Below are 24,388 nucleotides of genomic sequence, written 5' to 3' on the forward strand. Positions count from 1 at the left end.
ACACATAACCCCATTTTTTGTAGGACTTACCAAGGTCACCTGATTCTTCGCTCTTAGATGACTCCTCTTTTTCCTGTACACACAGTACATACTGACCCATGGTGGTTTTCTACTCTATGTTACCGAAACAACATACTTCCTTTGCTCACCTAATCAGGATATAGGTACTTTTAACAGTAGGTATTTACCGGTATGTACTTTTTCATTAAGTTTACTTACCTTCACTTCCCACTCTCATTTGGGCTCTTTGCTCTGTTTCCGCTACAGCTCCCTTACTCCTTATTTTCTAGCTGGATAACTTGTTTACTCGTCTCCAGTCTATGTAGGTTCCATATTTCGGAATTTTATCTACTTCCACACATGCCAGTTATATCCACACACTTGGTTTCTTAACTATCCATATTTAACCTATGGGGTGCTGCTCTCTTCGAACACATTGTGTGTCTTTGGCTGCACAACATGGACATTTGGAATTAGTTTACTCTCTTACCTTCTTCACCTTATCACAACTTTTACTGTACTCACAGTTTTACATTTACATCTCTCCACAATTATATAATCAGTCACTTCTGTCATGTCTGCAACTTCTCATGTCTTATATAATCTCTACATGTGCCTTTTTTATGTACTGACGCAAAGTTAAAACTTATGTATACCATGTTTCTTACAGCCTTGAGAAAGTCACTGTGTGACGAAACATGTGTTGGCTGTGCTTGAACATACACAAAACTGTTAAAAGCTATCACTATACATGGCCTTTGAAGAATCCGACTATTGATCCAAATAAATATTTTTCTGGAACACGAAGAAGAGTGCTGTGGTCTTATCTGTTTTCTGGAGGCAAAAAGGGAACAGATTGCAAGAGATTCAATGAATAGTAAGGCTACTAGTTGGGAAAAGAAAGAACAGGAATTAAAAGATGCAGGAATACACCGTAGATTGAGTGGGGCTATGGAAAAGGAAGGGAAGCTATGTTTCATAAGATCGAAACAAAGGGTTAAAAACCTACTAGAAGTAGAATGGAGTGAGTATGTACCAGGAGTAGAGATGCAGTCCTTTTTCCTGCCCTGAAGAATTATATGCATCTGTTTTTAGACACTGCTAGAATATATTTAGAAATTATTTTGAGTTTCTCCACTTTATAGGATATCTCAACTTTGATGTCAAGGACTTGAAATTCTTCCCTGTGCCTTTTGTGTGCCATTCGACCCTTCCAAGCTCTGATCTTCAAAGACCTCTTAATCATACTTAGAAGGTTGTTTTACGTCTGCCAACTTCTACATCAGAGCGTGCCGAGTCCTGCACTGTTTCTTTCTTTCTTTCTTTCTTTCTTTCTTTCTTTCTTTCTTTCTTTCTTTCTTTCTTTCTTTCTTTCTTTCTTTCTTTCTTTCTTTCTTTCTTTTTATTACTTTAGCAACACAAAAGGATAATGGACAGAGTGCTGAAACTTTTCAAATACTCACCCCCAGTCACATATCTGGGTTTAATCCATTGCTCTTTTGCGCACCATGTCACCCCAGTTTAAGTCTTGACCCTGACCCCGATGGGAACAGTTCAGCCCAAACTGCAAGGCCAGGTCCTCCATGGATTGAAAACAAGCATCTTGGTGCCGGTTTTAGGGTATCACCCTTTATCAGCCAGGCTAGTTCGAATCCAGTGGCACAGTGAGCAATGGACCCGCGTCTGGGCATACCCCTCCCACTTAGGGCAACTTTAGAAACACAAAAGCATGATGGACAGAGTGCTGAAACTTTTCAAACATTCTCCCCCAGTCACAGATCTCGGTTTAGCCCATCGTTCTTTTGCTCACCATGCCACCCCAGTTTAGACCCAGCCATATGCAAATCAGTCTTGAGCCTGTCTGCCATGGGAACAATCTAGCCCGAACTACCAGGCCAGGTCCTACCTGGACCGGAAACAAGTATCCTGGGACCGGATTAAGGGTATCACCCTTCATCAGCCAGGCTAGTTTAAATCCGGTGGCACAGTGAGCAGGGGACCCAAGTCTGGGCATACTTTTCCCACTTAGGGCACCTTTAGCAGCACAAAGAGATGCTAGGCGGAGTGGCAAAACTTTTAAAACACTCACCCCCAGTCACAGATCTGGGTTTAATCCATTGTTCTTTTGCTCACCATGCCACCCCAGTTTAGAACCTGCAAATTTGCACATTTTCAATGGCAGTCCAGGCATAATTTAAAAAGGGTATTATCTGTACATTATCCACACAGAATAGCAGTCAAGGAACCAATGGAAATCAATAGCCCCTGAAAGATGCGTTTTGTGACCTAATTCTCCTACGGTTCCCCTATAGTTCCCCAGCCTGGCTATTTTGAAACAATTGTCAATCAATTCCTTGCTACTTCTTTTGCTAACAAATGCAACTTGATGCTGTCTGGTTTCTATTTCCAATTAAGACTGTTGATCCGCAGTGCACCTTCTTGATTTTATCTCACTGACGGCAAAAATAACCTAAAGATGGAGACTATGTATTTGTATGAATGCACATCATGTGAATTCCAGAAATCTGTGTGTATGTTGTATAAACATGTATTCCATCATTACAAGCTGCTCACCTGTCTGCTGAAAGTGTTCTGCACATGGATCCAGTAATCCTCAGCAGGGTCGTAGCAGTAGATGGCCTTAGTCAGCCCTCCTGCCACATAGATCAAGTTGTTCAGAGACACGGCTGTAATGCACCTCTTAGCAATAGGGATGGAAGCACGAAGTAACCAAGTATTGCTATCGGGGTCGTAGCACTGTACCTGCAAACAAAGGTCCTGATTAGAACATGGATATTCTATACACTGTACAGAGAAGACCTACATGGCAAAGAATCCAAGTTACTTCCTTGTCATATTGGCTTCCACAGAAAGCCTTAATCGTTAACAATGGGATTTTAATCTGGGTTTTCACTGGAATGCTGTCACAACAGTGGTTACCTGAAGTGGTTAATCACTGCTGTGAATTCATCTGAGGAAGTGCTTGCTTTCCCTCTATTCTGCTGCCTTTCCCAGGTCTCCATAGGGGTGAGCACGGCAGTACAAAGGAATTTGGCAGTCACACTTGACCCAGGTAGCTACAGGTTTACCTGAGGGAGACGGTGGAACAAGGGTGGTGCCTTTTCATCCACTAACACGACTATGGAACCTACGCACAAACATTTTAATGCATGGCACAAAAAGAAGATCACTGTTGAGGAGAAGAGGGAAGCAAAATAGGCAAATACACCATGTTGTATTATGACATGCCTCCTGGAGAGGCATTGCCTGGATATTTTCAGTAGTGTAGATCTCATCAGGCCCACCATGAGAGATTTGCATCTGTGGTGACAAGCAGCTCTCACAGCCCAGTGTTGCCTCTCCACAGCCTTTAGCATAGAGGGAAAGGATTCCACAGAGTGTGGTTGCGGTGAGTAGCAGGAGCCCACATATTCATTTTTTGCATTTGGGTGGACAGGGAGGTTCTGTAGCGGGTGGTGGGGTGGGTGGCAGGAGGTCACTTATACATTTTTAAAATTTAAGGGTGGGAAAGGTTATTGAGGGTGGTGGGGAGGGTGACGGCTGGCAGGTTTTTTAACATTTTTATAATACTTGCTGCATATGTCAACCCCATTACTCCTCTGCCCCTGCATAGATGTTAGAAGCAGGGTTAGATAATTTTGGGAGGAATAGACAATATAAAATTACAGATGCGTAAAATTTGAATAATGGGGATGTTATTTATGTTAAGGCTTTGAGTGATATCAAAGCCAACTTGTGCTTCGCTCTTGTTGTCTATTTGATGTCACACCCCAATATTCATAGTGCCCATCTATAATTCCAGATGCTCTTATAGAGAGCCATCAGCATGGATAACTGGATTCTAAATCTAGAAATTTGCTGGTATAATGTAGCAACAGGGGTTAACAGAACGTGTTACCCACTGTGCTACATCATAAAGGAATTCCAGGATGCTCTGAAAGGCCTCTCCTGTGGGCATTATCGAAAATTTGAGTTTGCTCTGGAAATCTTTTGACGCATTCACCATCTTCAGATTCTTTTTTCTTTCCTTGATTTGACAGTATTCTTTTTAGTCGAGTTTGTAAATACACCTCTACTGGTGGAAGTGGGTGCGTCGCATGTGAATCCAGAACATTCTTCAAGCTGCAAAACTACTCCTACAGGTAAGAAACCATTTCATTTTGCAGGGTGAATCTTTTCTGAATTCATCTGCTGTGTATCAAATGCAGAGTTGTTTTTCCTCAAGGGGGTAGGTTGACTTCTTTAGAGTGAGTATTTATAAACAAATACTTAGACACACTTCTGCTTCCCTGTTGATTTGACTGTTATTAGACCTGGGGTCTCTAGCTGGACGTTTTTTGTACCCTATCCAAATAGGAACCCTCACTCTAGTCAGGGTAAAGGAGCCATACAGCTAAGGTAACCCTGCCCACTCTTTTGGCAGCTTGGCACAAGAAGTCAGGCTTATCTCAGAGGCAATGTGTAAAGTACTTGTGCACACAACACACATACACAAACAGTAACACAGTGAAAACACCTCAAGAGTAATCCACACCAGTTAAGAAAAAAAGCCAATATTTATCTGAGTAAAGCAAGACCAAAACAACAAAAATCCAACATACACAATTAAAGATATCACTTTTTAAAGGTTGAAATGAGTCTTAATACATAGGAATCAATGATTATACCTTTTTAGAACAAAGTACCTGGGCTGCATCAAAAACAAAGACGCTGCGGACTGCAGGGGAGGTGACATGCGGAATAGCAAAGCGATGCATCAGTTCCTTACTGCAAAGAAGGTGATGCGCCAATTCTTTCCTGTGGAGGAGAGGCTATGCCTCAATTCCATACTGGTAGGGGAGGTGATGCATTGATTCTTTCCTTGCAGGAAAGGCGATGCGCTGACTTCTATACACGCAGCCTCGGTTCCTTACTGCAGTGTGGATCAATGAGAAATTGATGCCCCTGGGACGATGTATGGAAAATCCAGACGTGCTGTGTTGATGGAACGGCGGTAAAACAGGTGCTGCGTCGATTGTGCAGCTGCGAGACAGATGCTGCATCGATCCTCCAGCCATGGGACAGCTGCTTTTTGATTTATTTTTCCACTGCAGAGCGTCAGAGCGTGGATTTTCTCCTTCAGGTCACCAGCTTACACTTTCAAGGGCCCAGGGACTGGAGTTGGCACCACTTGGCAAGTCAGGACTCTCAGCAGAAGAGCCCAGGCACTGGTAGATGAAGTCTTTGATGTCCCTGTGACTTCTTATCATGAGGCAAGCTCAGTTCAAGCCCTTGGAGAACCTTGGAAAGCAGTATGTAGAAAGCAAAGTCCAGTCCTTCCACTCCCAGGACAGAAGCAGCAAGCAGCAGGCCAGCAAAACAAAGCAACAGGCAGAGTGACAGTCCCTCCTAAGGCATCCAGCTCTTCTTCCTGGCAGAATGTCCTCAGTCCTGAAGTGTTCTAGCCTTGTGGGGTCAGAGGTCCAGTACTTATACCCATTTCTGCCTTTGAACTAGGCAAACTTCAAAGAAAAGTATTTGTAGAGCACAAGACCCTGCCTTTCCTGCCCTGGCCCCAGACACACTCCAGGGGGTTAGAGACTGTTTTTTGTAAGGACAGGCACAGTACCATTCAGGTGCAATAGTCAGCTCCTCCCACCACTCTAGCTCAGAAAGACCCATCAGGATGTGCAGGGCACTTCACCTCCATTTGTGTGACTGTCTAAGGTGAATTCACAAACAGTCCAACTGTCATCCTGACCCAGATGTGTATTCCACAGACAGGCAGAGGCACCGAATGGTTAAGCAAGAAAATGCCCACTTTCTAAAAGTGGTATTTTCAAACTTCCAATTTAAAAACGAACTTCACCAAAAGATGTATTTTAAAAATTGTGAGTTCGGAGACCCCAAACTCCAGATAGATATCTGCTCCCAATGGTAAATTACACTTAAAAGATATTTCAAGGCAATCCCCATGTTAAGCTATGGGATAGATAGGCTTTGCAATAGTGAAAAACAAATTTGGTACATGTTCTACCTTTTAAATACCCTGCACCTTGCCCATGGGGCTGCCGTAGGCCTACCTTAGGGGTGACTCATATGTAATAAAAGGGGTGGTTTGGGCCTGGCAAGTGAGTGCACTTGTCAGGTCGACAGGGCAGTGTAAATCTGCACCTAAAGGCACTGCAATGGCAGGCCTGAGACATATTTGCAGGGCTACTCATATGGGTAGCACAATCAGTGCTGCAGGCCTACTAGTAGCATTTGATTTACAGGCCCTGGGCACACATGGTGCACTATACTGGGGACTTACCAGCAAATCAAATCTGCCAATCATGGATAAACCATTCACCAATACCATTTAGACAGAGAGCACTTGCACTTTAGCACTGGTCTGTACTCATAAAGTGCCCAGAGTCTTAAAGCCAGCAAAAATGAAATGCAGCACAGCCAAAAATAGGCAGTCAAAGGCAAAAAGATTGGCGATGACCGTGCAAAAAGGGACATTTCCAACAACTATCCACACAGTAGTGTTGTGAAGGTATGTACCGATGCCCATGTGGCACATGCACAAATGGCTTCTAATGCTACACTGTCTACGAAGGCAAGTGTTGCTCCTTGTTTCCTCCTTAATTTGTTTTTGGCATTTCTGTAAGGGTTACTCCCCTTATCTTGTGACAATATTGTATTGTTTGCAATATTCATCTTGTGATGGTTCCTCTGCTGACTGGAAGTCCCTTCCTTGCATGGGCATACGATACAAAGAATTGTTATTGTTTCTTGATGTCCTTTGTTCTTTCTAAATAATACATAATTGCACTTTGGACATTTAGGGGGTCATTACAACCTCGGCGGTCTGAGGTTGCGGGTGCCAGAATACCGCCATTGCTGGCGGTATGGCTGGCTCCCTATTTTGACATTTCCGCTGGGCCAGCGGAAATGTCACATCAACATTGCTGCCGGCTCGTAATTGAGCCAGTGGCAATGCTGATGTGCAGCGGGTGCAGTAGCACCCGTCGCGCATTTCATTGCCCGAAATTCGGGCAATGAAATGCGCGACGGGGCTCTGCTTGGGGGCCCCCTGAGTCCCCTTACCTCCAGCCTCTTCTTGGCGGTGCAAACCACCAGAAACAGGCTGGCGGTAGGGGAGTCATAATCCCCAGGGCAGCGCTGCTTGCAGCGCTGCCCTGGCGGATTAGCACCGCCGGGGCTAAATTGGCGGTATACCGCCGGCCCCGGCGGTGCGACCGCGGCTCTACCGCCGCGGTCCAAATACGCAGGGAGGTACCGCCAGCCTGTTGGTGGTGCTCCCGTCGTTTTGGCCCTGGAGGTCATAATACCACCAGGGTCATAATGACCCCCTTAGAGTGTGCAATGCTCTCTCAGCCTAGGTTTTAGGCAGCTGCAAAAAAAGCTGGCAGGTGCATAGCATGGTTAACATGGAATTTTGATACCATCTTTGTTAAGAATCTTGTTTTTTACTAATAACTTTGTCTATATGTATCCATAGGCATGGTTCCTTATTGGTAAGCACATGTATCTCACTTACCCTCTTTAGGGAGGTGATAGCAATGAGCAATGTGGTTTTGAGGGTTAGAAAAGTTGTGCATTTTCCAATGGTCTGAAGGGTGATGTTTTCAGTTGGGTGAGTACTAAATTCAGGTTCCATGTAAGCACTGGCGTGCTTCTTGGGGATGCTACTTTTTTGCTCCTTCCAGGAAGCACTTTACCCCCAGTGTGGTAGAGAAACTTCCACCTAGTATGCCTCTTGTGTACACTACAGTGGCTGCTAAGTGGACCTTGATAGAGGCTTATGAAAGCTGTTTGTCAGTAGATGCATCAGGTATCAAATGCCTGTGGCCTCTCATGTCCAGTCTCCGTGTTTTCCAGGCCTGTTACACAATTGTTGGAATCTCTTACGTTTGTTGCTGTAACATTTCCTTGTTGGTGATTGCCTCGCTTCCATTAGAATCTCTATCGCCCTTCTTGGCAACTTGAGGTGGCCACATTTTAAGTCTTCAGGAGCTAGGTTGCCAGTTTGAGGGTGCCTTACCTGTACCCCTGTATCGTAAATAGGTTTCTGTGTGTTGGAGGTGGAATGCAATGCCCTTGGGATATTTCCATGAGGTCTCAAAACCATGTCTGTTGAGACCATTGTGGGTCTATCAGGATCAGGTGGACTTGCTCTTGCCAACACTTTTAGAACACCTTTGTTAATACTTGAATCAATGGAAAAGCATAAGAAAATCTCCTGGACCATTTTATCAACATTGTTTTCGCTCGTGACTCTGAGTGGTAGAACCTGGATGCAAAGATATGTAATTTCACATTCTTGAGTGTTGCAAATATGACTACGTATAGTGTCTGCCAGTTATGCAAACTCTGCCTTGACACTTTTTGTTTTAGTTCCCATTCATGTGTGGTGTTTGCTTTTCTGCTTAGCCTATCCGCTTCTGTATTTTCTTTCATAGTAGGTGTATTGCCACTACTCATAACTTGTTCATTATCGCCCATCTCCATATATCCTGAGCAAAGGTTGAAAGCTGGTAGGATCTTGTTCTGCCTTGTTTATTCAAGTAGTGCATTGTTGCTGTGTTGTCTGTTGAATTAAAACTGTCCTCTGCGTTTCTGGAAGGCCTTTAGTGCCAGACATAAAATCTTCAGCTCCAGCACAGTTATGTGTTGCACTGCTTCCTTGGGGTTCCAGAGTCCTCTAATGTTCAGCTTGTCTATGTGAGCTCCCCATCCTATGTGGGATGCATCCGTTGTGATGGTCAATGAAGGAGTTGGTGGTTTGAGTGATTTCTCACTGTTAAGTTTTTTAGGTTCCACCATCTCTCTAAACATTGTCTGTAGTAACACAACTGTTAGGAATCCCCAAGGTGCCTCCTGCGTTATCTGTCAGCATCACCAGGGATTAGGGTTAAATCATATCTCTGTTCTTGGTTAAACATTCATGTATCTAAGTAAACATAATGTGCTGTGTTACACAATTGGTTTTATCAATGCTTGTTTTACCAATGCTTGTTTGCTAATGTGAGCAGGTGTAGACATGTGCTTCTAATTGGGTATGGTGTAGACATGTGCTTCTAATTGGGTGTGGTGACTCATCCACATGTGGAAACTCAACTGCCTTCCTGATTGGCTTTACATAGCAGAGTGAAGCATGCCTCCCTGCTTGGCTTTGTTTTGCTTCCTGTTGTAGTCATTGTTGTTCATCTAACTTTATCCTCTTTATCTTTTAAACTAAAAAGGTCTTTGAGCCCAGCTGTTTCTCACCATTGGTTGGCTTCATTGTCACTCTCATTGCCTTGCTTCTCATTGGTCAGTGCATTGCAGTTTCACTTCCTCCCCTGGTGTGTCTCTTTGATGGAGCATGATCCAAGTACTGATTAATGTCTTGATTTGTGTTCTTCCACTGCTCACGCATGAATTCAGGTGCTTTTCCTTTTGTTGTTATCTGCCCTGTCATCGTTGCTCCCTTGTCATTGTTGCATGCAGGCTCCCACTGCCCAGCGTTATTGTTTGCCCTCTCACGTCATTGTTGCTTGGTATGCTTTTATTCAGACACCAGTGAGCATAGTGTTTTTTTTTTTACACACTTTCCCTTCTGTCTGTTCTGCTATTAACCTATTACACTTTCCATTGTGGAACTTGACTTTTTTCCCCTTTTATAAATCTTGATGTACAAGTCCTACTCTAAAAAGTGAGGTTAGTTTACGTAAAATGTCTGCTATCACACACGGATATGACAAGCACGAAGACAAAACAAAATTCTAAATTTATGTCAGCTCTTGATCTGTCCAGGAGAACCATGTCCATGCTCTACTGGTTTTCCATTCTGCAGGTGAAAGTGCTGGAGTATACCAGGAATGTTTGTGTCTTATTTTGCTACGCAAAGAAGTGAGGCATTAATAGTAGCTGTTGTCTAAGTAGGTCAAGCTGCCAGTTGCTAAGGGGGAGACAGATTCGAGTTTTATCTTTATTGCCTACTGCTGTTAGAGAAAGCACATCTGTTGGCCCACCACCGCTCCTTGTAAATTACAAAAGTTCACTAGCACCCTTTTCTCAACCATATTCATCACACACCCGTTCCTCTTTCCTTGATACTCTTTCCCCTCGCCCTCTTCTTCGGACTCCAGACTTGCCATGAGTTCTGCCAGTGTCGGAGGGGCCAGCATAGTAGGTCAGTGTGGATCAGTGACAGAGTTCAGCAGAGTGCCTCTAAAGTACATCTTCTAAAAAGTTGATTTTCCTCTCACTATTTTATAAAACAAAAAACTGTACAGACAACATTGGCAACTGTGCAGTCTTCACATAATTAAAATACGCTTTCCTCCAGCAATCTTATTCAACACAAAGTTTAAAGATTTTAGGGCCAGATGTAGGAAAAACCAATTTTGCGACTCTGACCGACTCGCAAATTGCAAGTTGCAAAATCGGATGCAGAATGGTGTCTCGCAAAGACCCACTTCATCAATATTCATGAGGTGGGTCGCATTTTGCGACCCCATAGCGAGTCCCTGCACTCACAGGGATGGTGGCCAGCTGTGGTCAGCAGACCTCCATGTCTGTGACTGCTTTATAAATAAAGCAGTTTTTGTTTTCATTTTGCAGCCCGTTTTCCTTAAAGGAAACGAGTTGCAAAATGAAAAATAAACCGAAACCATTTGGTTTCGTTTTTTTCAGAGTAGGCAGTGGTCCATAGGACCACTGCCTACTCTGAAAAAATATTTTTGTCGACATTCACAAAGGGGAAGGGGTCCCATGGGGACCCTTTCCCTTTTGCGAATGAGTTACCACCAGTGTGACACTGGTGGTAACTGCGAGTTTGTTCGCGGTCACAAAGCAACTCTGAATTGCGATGCGAGTCGCAAATAGGAAAGGAACACACCTTCCTATTTGCGAGTCGCATTCCCAAATTGCAAGTCGGTACCGACTCGCAATTTGGGAATGAGCATCGCGTTCGGCCATTTGCATGCCGCAAACTGCGATTTTTGCAGTTTGCGACATGCAAACGGCTTACTACATCTGGCCCTTAATTCTGTCAGGCTAACAGTGACTTACAGGTTTCATTGTCCGTAGAAGTTAAAACGAGCATTGACAGAGCCAATCGATTGCACCTACACAAAAGCTATTGGCTTTGTCAATATTTTGTTTAGCCTAGTTTTGAGGCGCGCATCTTTTCTGCAGTCACATGCTGTGCATTATTCCATCTAGTGGTTGGGTCCAGAAAGTCTCTTTGAAGTGTCTTTTTCTTTTTCTTTTGTGGGCATTGTTGACCATTTGAGTTTAAACCTCTCCTTGTGTGATGTCAGACATATGTCACGAAATCCCTCGACGCAGTTGCCATCTTCCAATTCTTTTTTCCCCTGTTGGGTCTGGAAGCCTAGTAGAGAGTAGCAGAGCCGAGGAAGAAGGAATTGTGAAAAAAACTGTATTTCCATTGAGTATCATCATCTTGGAGGGAACAGGATTGGCAACGACTGATAGAACGTAGGACACAGAAACAACACAGAGAAAACACCAAAGATCACTGAGTGACACCAAGATAATAAGACTGACACAAGACTGACTGACACAAGAAGACCACAAGGACATAGAATGATAAAGGGGCATGGAGCACACCCCTTTTGAATTTTGCCTCAAGGTCCACCGCAAGTGCACACAGAAGGACATGCACGAGGGTTGTAACCTGTGCCTCCCTTAGGACAACAGCACAGAGGACTGCGCAGGGTGCACAGAGTGTTGGTGTGCGACGGTATTGGCCTCAGAGCCAAGACCAATACCATAGCACTGTTCCTGCTGGTCAGCCCAGCTGGAACGTCATATTTCTTGAAGTGCAGATTTTCCTTTATTTCCAACTCAAGAGCAAACGCCTTACTCCCAAATATAGTTTATTTAACCACTAGCTCAGATTTCTGATGTTTGGCTCTTTAATGCAGCAGTTTAAGTATTCCAGATGGTTGCTTTACAATCCCTACGTACTAACTTTCCTGAAACAATTCATCATTTTTTGTAAGGGTCTATTTGCAGATTATTTTATGACATTTCTCACGCACTCTGTTTCATCACTGTAGTCAAAAGCACTTTTGAGTGCAGTAACCTTATTCTAGGTTTCCTCCACAGACCGTTTAACACTATTCCTTGGAATTCAGAACACTTTTTCATAAAGGCTCGCACTACCTTTAACTGCAATTAAACATAAAAACATATAATCAACCTTTCACTCGAATACTTACATGATTAAACAATAAATTATTAGGCGCTGATTTTATGGTTCACACATTCGAGATTCAATAGGACAAATGCTTGTTTTTCATGCCTTTAGTACATGCAAAATGGCCACCCCTTTTTGAAAAAAATGTTATACTATCTCTTCCTTCTTCTGGGTCTTGCGGGTCACACCTGCTGAGTGTCTCTTCTTCCTTTCAATGTGCATGTCTCTGTTAGTGTATTACTAAGCTATCTTCATGCAAGATCATTAACAATTAATTCCCTTTATTTGTTCCAGATCTCAACATCAGACCTATTAAGTGTCTGTCATTGCTTTTACTGTATTTCACCTTCTTGGTCTGTATTTTATTTTTAGGGTAGCTCTGCCTTTTTCAGAATACTGTAACTTTATTTACAGAAAGCAAGAAAAGTCTTAAATTATTGCTTAATCAAATTATTTGTATAAAACATATAAAAATACATTCAACAACATTCTCCAAGCAATAGCAGGTTTTACATATTGAAAACACATTTGTGCTAAAGAATGGGCATTTCAACAACAGTGTTTGGATAAAATAGACTTCACGTCTCCATTTCTAATTCATTTGCGCTCATTTAGGCTTATTATCAGTGGTCGCCATGTTTGCCCTAGATACGTCTTTCCACAAGGGTATTTTTATAACGTATGTCGCATTGTGGCTGTTGCCTGTGAAGCATCCATGTATCAGAATTTCTTCACTTGAGACTTAAAGATTAAAATACACCAACAGGTTCATTGATCTGGCTCTTGTATCAGCAAAAGGAAGAATTACTATGGTATGCAAGGCCCTTACAGCCCCTTGGCTGAAATATCTAAAGTAAAAAAAAGATGACCACTGCCAAAAATAATCCCCTAAATAAAATATATAAAAACAGAGGGGAGGGTGTTCAATATACGGGAAACGATTTTAAAAGTGGTAGAATCAAAACAAGCATTGGCAAAGCAAATAGGTCTCTGCAATGGGTGACCTACTGCCTTTGGAAATGGGATGGGGTGGGGGTGGTGAACAGGAAGGTGGGTAGGGGTGGGGAATGGGATGGCAGGTGGGGGTGTGAGAAACCAGCAGCTCACGTCCTTTGCTGGTGCAGTGGTGAGGGCGGAGAACAGATGGGGCAGCGCACCATATATTTTACACAGTGGTAATTGTTGATGTTGCTGTAAAATTTGAAAGTAGACTGTGCAAGAATAGCTTGCGCATTTAGTTTAGCTATAAAAAAATACGGGATCCTTTGCCCTCAAAAGACGACATGGCGTTTTTAGATTAAAACAGAAGGTGAAAGGAGACCAGAGGGTTGCGTTATCCAACTCCATCCATTTTGTCAAATTTTCTACTTAACAAGATGCAGTACAATAAAATATCAACATCAGTGCTGGTCCAGTATATGGGAAGCAGCGAATTTACAAAGTGTCTACAAAGTGAAGTGAAAGTTCTAGAAGTGCCACTTTAGCTACATGTAAGCATGTATAAATAAACCAACCATTATAACTTCGAACAAGACGTAACTAGCACTCCACTTTTATCCAGCGTAACCTGCGGTATCACTTGTAAATCATATGCTTGCAAGATTTAAACGATATGATGTTTTAATTCAGGCCTTAGACTAATGGAATGTATTAAAACAATATTGAATTTCTAATTATTAATGATTTAAATATGTGTGCAAAAATAGAGAACTGCAGTTACACGTTATAGCGATTGAAAAGCATCAGTGGGGTCTTTTGTCATTTAAAATGAATGTAACATGCATATTATTGAAGCATTATTAGTTATGAATTATTAGGTTTGCATAATAACAGTGTGTTTCTTAAAACTTATTGATTAAATGTACTGCTTTCATTCACTTGTGTTAGCCTAACTGAAGCCTACTAGCTATGTATTTCGTGATTGTGCAGGAAATGCAGATTCATTTTTTCATAATGTGAGCTTTCTTTCAGACTTCATTCCCATGAGAAAACTAGCTTTGGTAAGAGGCCCTATTGTTTAGACACAGAGAGAAAGTGTAACTGTATCCTTGAAACCAGAACACCCTGAATAGATAGACTAATAAACTATACAAATGTTTCAATCCTGTATGGAGCTTTCAATCCTGTGTGGCGCTACATGGATGGATGAGGTTCCCATGACAGACCTGGGAATGGAAGTAAATGTTTCAACTTGGAGTAGTGTGATCAATTACTATTGGATGATGCCCCTTCAATGTAATATGGGCTGCTTTTTGGAGCGAATCAAATTGCTTTATGATCTTTAATAAACTGATGACCAGTTGGACTTAGGTCAGATGTCAGATCTCTGGCAATTCTAAACCTTGGCTGATGAAGAATCCATTAATGCTGAGCCCCCTGGAGTGTATTCTCCCAAAAGCTGAACCCTTTGGAGTGGTATCTTCCTCTTTGCTTGCTCCTTAGAGATGCCCCACTGAGATTTAGAGGATCTTTCCTATCCCCCTTTAGAAGACTCTTGACCGAGCTTCTGATATGCTGATGCTTTACCTTTTTACCTATCTTTTGCCCACCTTAGTTAGTACCTTGTTGCCTGAGATTTCTCTTTCCCAAATTCTTTTTGCCTTCTTTGTTCTTTTTGCCTTTTGCCTCCATGTGTTCCACCCCAAACATGTTAATCCAAATAGTGCTTAGTTTTATTAGTTTTATTAATGTTAGTTCACCTGAATCTATATTGTCACCTTGGACAGCCCCTGGTGATACTGTGTCTTTATAACTTTGTCTTGAGAGTAATTTACATGACTTTGAGCTTGGGTTTGTAATAAATCCCTTAGCTTTATTTCTGACTGGAGTTTTTCTTGTATGGTCAAATGGGTTATACTGTTTAACTTAATTGGTCTGTATTGAAATTAAATTGAATGGTTCTATCACACCCTGTCGTAGGGACCAAAGGTCCGTCAGCCTCAATAAGCATTGAAACCTTAGAAGGATGAAAATGCTCCAGCACAGATTAGGTGGCATTAATGCCTTTCAACGTTCCATTCAAGCCTTTATGATGGGCATTTTTAAAACTGATCCATGTTGTTGGTTTTATACGTAGACAACTATTGCTGCTAAGAGTACTTATCTAAATGTGAAAGCAAAGTCTGACGTTTGTAACATAAGATTATATTTAATTACATCTTGGACTGATGCTTTTAAGGGAATCTGGATGAACAGCAACAAAACACTGTTAAACCATTTGCATTTTTCAAGTTAACATTCTCTATTTATAAGTTGTCTAACTTTTATAAGAAGAGCCTCAAAACTTGGCTGTTCTCTGCACCTAATGACTAGTGTCATGGATGAACCTAATTCTCACCTCTCGTCTGCATCGAACTACTCAATCAGGACATGTACATGAACTTAGCGCCAGGATGCTCAGAATGAGAGGTAGTGCTCTTTATGAGTTCCTATTTCATTCATTCATAAGGGGCATCTATTTCTAAGGACATATGAGATAACCAAACTCTGATATCTCAGAGGTTAAACCACTAGAATGTGTGCCCATGAATTGGGGTGTAAAAGCTGCACCCTTGCTGACTTAGCAAGCTTGCCTCAAGTGACAACTTGCTGAATGTATTTAATGACATCTCCAATAGAAGTGAATATCAGAGAGTAACAAGCCGATGAAGACTACTGTCATTGATATTTGATGTAACTCGCAAATAACAAATTGAAGCAGTGAAAGAGGGGAGAATGCCTGACCAATCTATGACCGGAGCAGTGGGTACTAGTCATAATTTTGTCCGTTTTGTTAATGTAGGCAGCAAATAGATTTTTGTGTTGAGTACCCAATTCTTGTGGGCAACCATGTGCTGATCTCCCACTGACAACTCTCTTGGTGATCTATGCTCATGAGATCTACAAACTTTTTCATCACATTTTTCCACAGAAGATATATTTGATAACATTGTCCCAAAGGCAAAGTCTCAGTGCCACTTTGGACACCAGAAGGGATCAGGTGCTGCTCTGTTTCTTAATTTAATACACTGTGGTCATGTTGCCTACTACCGCTACCTTGTTGTAAAATACCTTGTGAAATATTTTAATGCAAGATCCACTGCTGTCAATTCAAACAAACCTATATGCTGTTGGGCTATCATCTCTGTCCACTTACCATGAATGGACAATCCAGTCATGCACAGCCCCACCCTTGCAGTGCATGTGGTGGTGGTCACCTGAAGCTCAGAGTCTGCCCTTCAATAAATGTTTTTTGTTCTACCACTTAACTCTGAGCTGCTTATTGGGTGCCACAAATTCTAGATTCTACTAGACCCCAATCCTTTGAGATGACACATATGTAATCTTTCATTTAGAACAATTGCCTCCAGTAACTTCATCGCTTCTCACTATCAAACCTGGTTAGTTGCAGTGTTTGGACAAAATAACATTTTAAGAATTACTGAGTTGCAGAAATATTGAGTTATAAATATTGTGACAATGAAATTTAGTGAGCAAAAATATAATTGACAAAAACATTGAAGTTTTAAGGTAAAAATATAGTTTTTTAAGTTTCTCAATGTTTTAAATAATATTTTAATTGTGTATATTTTATATGTTTGTATAATTGTTGTTAATGTTTTTAAATATAGTTTGTCATTTTAAGTTATTTATATTTTGAATTAAATTGTAAAATAGTAATTTACAGCATTGCAGTGGGTTCTGAAGTTTGTAGGGGAGCAGGGTGGGATGTTAATTACCTAAAATTATTTGATATATTTTTTTAATTAATATAAATTTTGCATTTCAATATTAAGTATGTAAATTGTGCAAATAATATTTTTCAAAGTTATATTTTAGGTGCAGGTTGTAGGGTTTGTAAGGTTATAGGGTGGTAAGTTAATTAACTGATAAATTATTAATTATGTATTTCTTTCATAATTCATTAATTGTTGACTAATTTCGTAAATTGTGTAAATATAATAATTTTAAAATGTAGAGATATGTTTAATGTGCTGCTACAGTGTGGGAATTTAATGAAAGAATTATTAAATAACTTGTTCTTATATTAATTATTAAAAAATTGATTATTTAATTGTTTAATATCTTTTATGTATATATTTTATGTTAATAGTTTTATAATTGTATGAAATTAATACTTGTATTAAAATAAGGTATGTGTTTGAAGTTAAGTGCTTTCCCTACTTTTGCACAGACTGGAGTGGGAATAGTAGATGTTAACCCTCCTGTGTACAGTGGGAATAGTACATTTTCTCCCTTCTGAGCTTAACGCTTTCCCTACTGTTTCACAGACTGGAGTGGTAATAGTAAACGGTACCCCTCAACAGTCCAACACTTTCCTTCCTGTTGCACCAAGAGTAAATTTTACCCCTCCTGTGTCCAACGCTTTCCCTACAGTTGCACCGATTAGAGGGGGAAAAGTAAATTTAACCCCACCTGAGTCCAATGTTTTCCCTACTGTTGCATAGACTTGAGTGGGAATAGTAAATATTCCCCCTTCTAAGATTAACGCTTTCCCTACTGTTTCACAGATTGGAGTGGAAATAGTAAATGTCACCCCTCCACAGTCCAACACTTTCCTTACTGTAGCACCAACTAGAGTGGGAAGAGTAAATGTTACCCCTCCTGTGTCCAACGCTTTGCCTACTGTTGCACCGACTGGAGTGGGAATAGTAAGTTTAACTCCACCTGAGTCCTATGTTTTCCCTACTGTTGCAGAGACTTGAGTGGGAATAGTAAATGTTACTCTTCCTTAGTCCAACGCTTTCCTACTGTTGCACCGACTGGAGTGGGACTAGTACATTTTATCCCTCCTGATTTCAATGCTTTATTCATCATCATCATCATCATCTCAGATCGCCTGAGATAATAATACGATATTTAGAACGAAGGTCAGATATAAGATTGTGCAGGAGATCTATGGTAGCTGACTGATAATTTGAAGGGCCTGGTCTATTGTAGATGTTAATACATAACACAGGAGTGCCCGAGTTTTGCTGTATTTCTATTGCCAATCTCCTTGACTTTTCCCACCTCAGTCATCTTAACCCAGGTACATAAACCCCCTATTGCCCTGCCCGTAGAAGACTGCATGGCATTTTTAGTGAAAGAGCAAAAACCTTGCCTGTACACACAATCCGTGGCCCATGTTTCCTGGAACATGCTTATAGAGAAGGATTCAACATAAGCCCCCCACTCGGGATCAGCTAATTTATTCTTGATACCTGCCACATTCCAAGACAAGAGTTTCCCTGTGACATGCATAGTACTGCAAGAAGCTTCACAAAAACCAACATCCAATACTGGGTTGGAGTTCACAATAGCAATTCTAGGTTGATCCCTTAAAGTGTTCACACCCAAGCTTAGCAAAGGTCTTTGAAGTGACAAGGCCTGAGAATCATGACTAGCACTGGATTTGCAAGGACTAGGGGAGCATAGAATAAGATTGGATGGCTGTCTTTTAGATTCAGACCTCCTCAAGTATATTTATTGTACCCTGGTGTATGATATTAGCTGACATTTTATGGGTTTAGAGGTGTTGTCTTTTATACTATTGGAGTAAGAAACATCTTATATTTATACTGCTATGGTTTTAACTTCTTCTCTAAAAAGTTTTACCACTTATTTTATTGTGTTTTTTTATATTCTCTTTTATATGTATTGTACTTTTATGGTATGTTTCTCTTACCGAAATAAAGCAAATGATGATGATGATGACAATGCTATATTTATTGTAGCACGGACTAGAGTGGGAATATTAAATGGTACTCCTCTTGAATCCAACGCTTTCCCTACTGTTGCAGAGACTGGAGTAGGAATAGTAAGTTTTACCCCTCCTGAGTCCAAAGCTTTCCCTACTGTTCCACAGACTGGAGTGGGAATATTATATGTATTATTCCTAGAAATGTATAGTTTTGTTTATATTGCTTAAAATTATATTATTATTATATTCCTGTGCATTTTAAATTGTATTTTTAATAAGTAATGTTTGTAATCTATAATATATTTTTAGTAAAAAACGATTATTTTATTTGTTACAGCTTTTAATTTATTGTGTGTATATATATATATATATATATATATATATATATATATATATATATGAGAAAACAAACTGGTCCTGCTTCTGGCGCGCTCTTTCATGTTGGTGCAGGTGTGAGGAATGGACCATTTCCTCTCATGAATCCAAAAACAAACAGTTGCAAGCAACTTCACCACCGCACTCCAGGAGGAATTTATTTCTTTTTATTGCAGTCAGGATTAAATCACCATCCTTCACCACTGACGCGTTTCGACCTACTGGTCTTGATCACAGTAACTTAGTCCTATCTCCATGTCCCCTATTTATAGTGTCTCTCCTATGACCCCTATTGGTGCATTGTGGGACATGTAGTCTATTAAAAATAAATTAAATGTTGTGCATTATAAACCAAGCTCCCCACCACCACAGAACGTGCCCTACGCTACACAAATTGTCTAAATGAATATGTGCAAAGAATATCACTATTCACAACAAACATTATGTCCATTTCTATTTTGTTGGTACTATTAACCTTGCTTAATACAATTACCTCTGTGGTTGCTATATGTACCTGATAATAGATTGGTGCACTTATCTATTATTGTTTTCATACTTTCTCATATACATCCTAAATTTACCTCATTTTCTCCTTGATATTTATCTATAAATATCCTCTATCCACACATCCACAGGTAATCTTATCTAATAACTGTTAGCAAGAGCGTTATATATCCTCAACCTACAGATGATAATGTAATTCTTCATCCCCATTCAGACCCCTCGGGCTTTTGGTTTTGAGCTGTATTATGAACCGTGACTCCAAATGTCTCAGTTGTAACTCTCTATCTCCTCCCCTTTCATTTCTCTCTACCCTCGCAATACCAAAAAATCTCATGTCTGTCCATTTAGCTCCATCATGAGTCATAAGGTGTTTTGCAATAGCATAGGTTGTATCCTTATTTTGAACGGCTCTAATGTGTTCCAAAATGCGTTTTTTCAAAGGACAAATTGTACTGCCCACATAACGCAGACCACATGTGCATTGAATCACATATACCACATAATTGGAATTACATGTGATCTTTTTGTTGATAGTCATCTTGTTGCCACCAGAGTCCTCGAATTCCTTCACATTCATCCCAATGCGACATGCTTTGCACTTCTTACAGCAGACAAAACCATTTGTTTGGCTCGAGAGCCAGTTTGACTGTTCTTTGATCTGAAAGTGACTATTAACCAACAGGTCCTGTAGAGATGGTACTTTTTTATAAGTAACCATAGGTTTCTCCCCAACCAACTTTCCCACCTCTGGGTCCTTCCTTATAATGTACCAATATTTCCTCAGAATTTTCGAGATTAAATAGCTCTCCTTGGTGTATGTCATTACAAATCTAATAGTTATGTCTTCCTGAGGTTTTTTCATCATTGTTTTGTTCAATATATTATCTCTGGTTCGAGCTCTTGCTTTTAGTTCCCCAGCTCTAATATCTTTGTATTTGTATTTTCTTTGAAGAAATCTCTGTCTCGTTTCGATGAATTTTTGTTCCATTTCACTTTTCATGGAACAATTACGTTTTATTCTGACAAATTCTCCATAGGGTATACTCTTTTTCAATGACATTGGATGGAAGCTCTCTCCATGCAAGATGCTGTTAGTTGACGTTTCCTTCCGGAATAGAGTTGTCTGAATCCGATTGTTCTCTACATACACCATCACATCCAAGAACTGGACCCGTTCTTCACTTATATTATATGTGAATTGGAGGCCCATATCATTTTGATTTAGTTTTACAAAGTATTGCAGGAATTCATTTTCTGTCCCATTCCAAATGATGAAAAGATCATCTATAAATCTTAACCAGATCACAGCTTTCTCCGCTAGTTTCTCATTCTCACCTCCCCAGGCTATCTGTTTCTCCCACCGGCCCATGGTCAAGTTGGCATAACTCGGTGAGAAGGAAATGCCCATTGCTGTCCCGCGGATTTGGGCAAAGATTTGATGATTGAATAGGAATATATTATTGTTCAGACACAATTCTATCATCTTCAACAGCATTTGAGAGTGTTTTAACAGACTAATGTCACGTTGTTGTAAAAAATATTGCACTGCTTTCAGTCCAATCTTGTGGTTAATAGATGTATAGAGAGATACCACGTCAATAGTGACCAGTTTATAGCCTTCTTCCCATCCAATGTCAGCAAGAATCCTCAGGAAATCACCAGTATCCTTAATATAAGAACTCAAATTTTGTACTAACGGTGCCAGAAAGAAATCCACATACGTAGAAATATTTTCATACAGTGCTCCGCAACTCGAGACAATTGGACGCCATGGGGGATTTTTTAAGCTCTTGTGTATCTTCGGGAGGAAGTATATTGTAGGAAGTGTCGGATTTTCATTTCTAAGGAATGTTTTTTCATCATCATTTAACAAACCAGCCTCATGCCACGAGTCCAGATATCTATTCAACTCAAAGATCAAATCATTTATGGGATTTCTTTGCAGTTTCAGATAGTGATTTTTATCATTTAATTGACGGTATGCCTCCTGCATGTACTGCTGCTTTTCCATAATCACTATGGGGGTCATTCTGACCCCGGCGGTCCAGGGTCGGCGGGAGCACCGCCGACAGGCCGGAGGTGCCCCGCAGGGCATTCTGACCGCAGCGCTTCGGCCGCGGTCAGAAGAGGCAAACCGGCGGTCTCCCGCCGGTTTACCGCTGCCCTTTGAATCCCCCATGGCGGCGCAGCTTGCTGCGCCGCCATGGGGGATTCTGACACCCCCTACCGCCATCCTGTTCCTGGCGGTTCGCCTGCCAGGAACAGGATGGCGGTAGGGGGTGCCACGGGGCCTCTGGGGGCCCCTGCCGTGCCCATGCCAATGGCATGGGCACGGCAGGGGCCCCCGTAAGAGGGCCCCGCAAAGTATTTTAGTGTCTGCTAAGCAGACACTGAAATACGCGACGGGTGCAAACTGCACCCGTCGCACCCCTGCAACTCCGCCGGCTCAATTCTGAGCCGGCGTCCTCGTTGCAGGGGCATTTCCTCTGGGCCGGCGGGCGCTCTTTTGGAGAGCGCCCGCCGGCCCAGAGGAAATGTCTAAATGGCCGCCGCGGTCTTTTGACCGCGGTGCGGTCATTCAGCGGCGGTAGCTTGGCGGGCGGCTCCCGCCGCCCGCCAACATTAGAATCAGGCCCTATGTTCCCACCTTTGTCGGCTGGTTTAATTTCCAAGTTGTTATTCTCCATGAGTGCCTTCAGTGCCTGCCGTTCTCGTATAGTGATATTTTCACTTTTATTATTCTTGATTTTAACCATCTTCTCAAGATCCTCGATTACCAAATCATGAAATATATCCATTCTATTACCTGGTGATAAAGCTGGACAGAATTTAGATCTGGGCTTAAAGTCTGTCCGACAATGTTTAGATGTTTCAATCCGCAGCTCCTCTAATATCTGTGTCTCTGTGAGCTGATCGTCTTCAAGATTGTGCATCAAATCAAATGCAGTTTTAATATCAGATTTTTGTTGAATGGTCAGACTGGGGCTAGTCGCACCCCCATCATTATTGGTCACTTTTTAGGTGTACTCTTTGCAAAGAATTTCGCCAATTTTAGTTTGCGTACATATTTATATAAATCCACTCTGGTTTCTACATAGTCATAATGTTTTTCGGGACAGAACGTTAATCCCCTATTTAATAGAGTTCTCTCATCTTGTGTCAATTCATGGTTGGAGAGATTAACTATTAAGTATATATATATATATATATATATATATATATATATATATGGAAAATGTCACTTACCTAGTGTACATCTGTTTGTGGCATGTAGTGTTGCAGATTCACAAGCTTTGCATAAGTTTGCCATCTAGTGTTGGTCTCGGAGTGTTACAAGTTGTTTTTTTTTCGAAGAAGCTTTTCAAATCACAAGATCGAATGTCTCCTCCTCTTGGTGATAGTGCACATGGGCATCGAATCCTTTGTTTGATTGTTTTCCCGCAGGAGGGTAAAGGAAGGAGTGAAGAAATGTATATGTGTATATATATATATATAGTAAGTAAAGAAGATGTCCATGCACTGTATACACATATTTACATAATAAAGTACCACAACGGCTACAGGCTTCCGTGAAGGAGGGAGGGCGCATGTAAATCTGCAGCACTACATGCCACAAACAGATGTTTTCTAGGTAAGTGTCATTTTTAGTTTGATGGCATGTGCAGCTGCAGATATACATGTTTTGCATGGACTGAAAAGCCATCCACTCCTAAAATAAGCGGTGGATAGCCTGTAGGAGTTGGAGTAGTTTGAAATAGTGTTTTAAGCACTGCTTGACCAACATTTGCTTGTCGGCGAGACAACACATCCACACAATAGAGTTTTGTAAATGTGCATGGTGTAGACCATGTGGCTACTTTGCATATGTCTGCCATTGGTATATTTCCTAAGAATGCCATTGAAGCTCCTTTCTTTCTAGTAGAATGTGCTTTAGGAGTTACTAATAGTTGCCTTTCAGATTCGAGATAGCAAGTTTGAATACACTTTACTATCCCTCTGGCTGATCCTTGTTTTCAAATGGGATTACCCGTATGAGGCTGTTGAAAAGCCACAAAAAGTTGTTTCGATTTTCTGAAATCCTTTGTTCTGTATATATATATATATATATATAGTACATAAGAGCTCTTTTAACGTCAAGAATGTGCAATGAGATCTTTCAGCAACTGAATCGGACTGTGGAAAGAAGACTGGCAATTCCACTGACTGATTGATGTGAAATGGTGAAACCACTTTGGGTAGAAATTTTGGATTTCTCCTGAGTACTATTTTGTGCTTGTGAATTTGGAAGAAAGGTTCTTCAAAGTGAATGCTTGACTTTCACTAACTCTTCTTAAGGAAGTAATTGCTACCAAGAAAGCAACTTTCCAAATTGAAATTGAAATTGAAGAGCGCAAGAATGCATGGGTTCAAATGGTGGACCCATAAGCCTTGTAAGCATAATGTTAAGATTCCAAGCCAGAGCTTGTGAAGCTCTAGGTGGAATTACTCTTTTAAGCCCCTCCATAAAAGCTTTTTAGACAGGAATTCTGAACAAAGAAGTGTGCTGTCTGTTTTTGAGGTAGGCTGATATTGCTGGTAAATGAATTATAATAGATGAATTTGCAAGA

General features: G+C 41.1%; 1 protein-coding gene across 5 annotated transcripts in view; it reads right to left on the reverse strand.

Moving 5' to 3' along the window:
• KLHL24 (kelch like family member 24) overlaps nt 1–24,388 on the reverse strand; it is a 512,225-nt gene that overhangs the window by 81,295 nt on the left and 406,542 nt on the right. For all 5 annotated transcript variants that reach the window (XM_069213701.1, XM_069213705.1, XM_069213702.1 and 2 more), the window contains one exon: nt 2,575–2,763. In XM_069213701.1, coding sequence (XP_069069802.1) covers nt 2,575–2,763 — 189 coding nt within the window. The remainder of the gene's footprint in view (nt 1–2,574; nt 2,764–24,388) is intronic.

The sequence above is a fragment of the Pleurodeles waltl genome, chromosome 11 (assembly GCF_031143425.1).
Source record: "Pleurodeles waltl isolate 20211129_DDA chromosome 11, aPleWal1.hap1.20221129, whole genome shotgun sequence".
NCBI lineage: Eukaryota > Metazoa > Chordata > Amphibia > Caudata > Salamandridae > Pleurodeles > Pleurodeles waltl.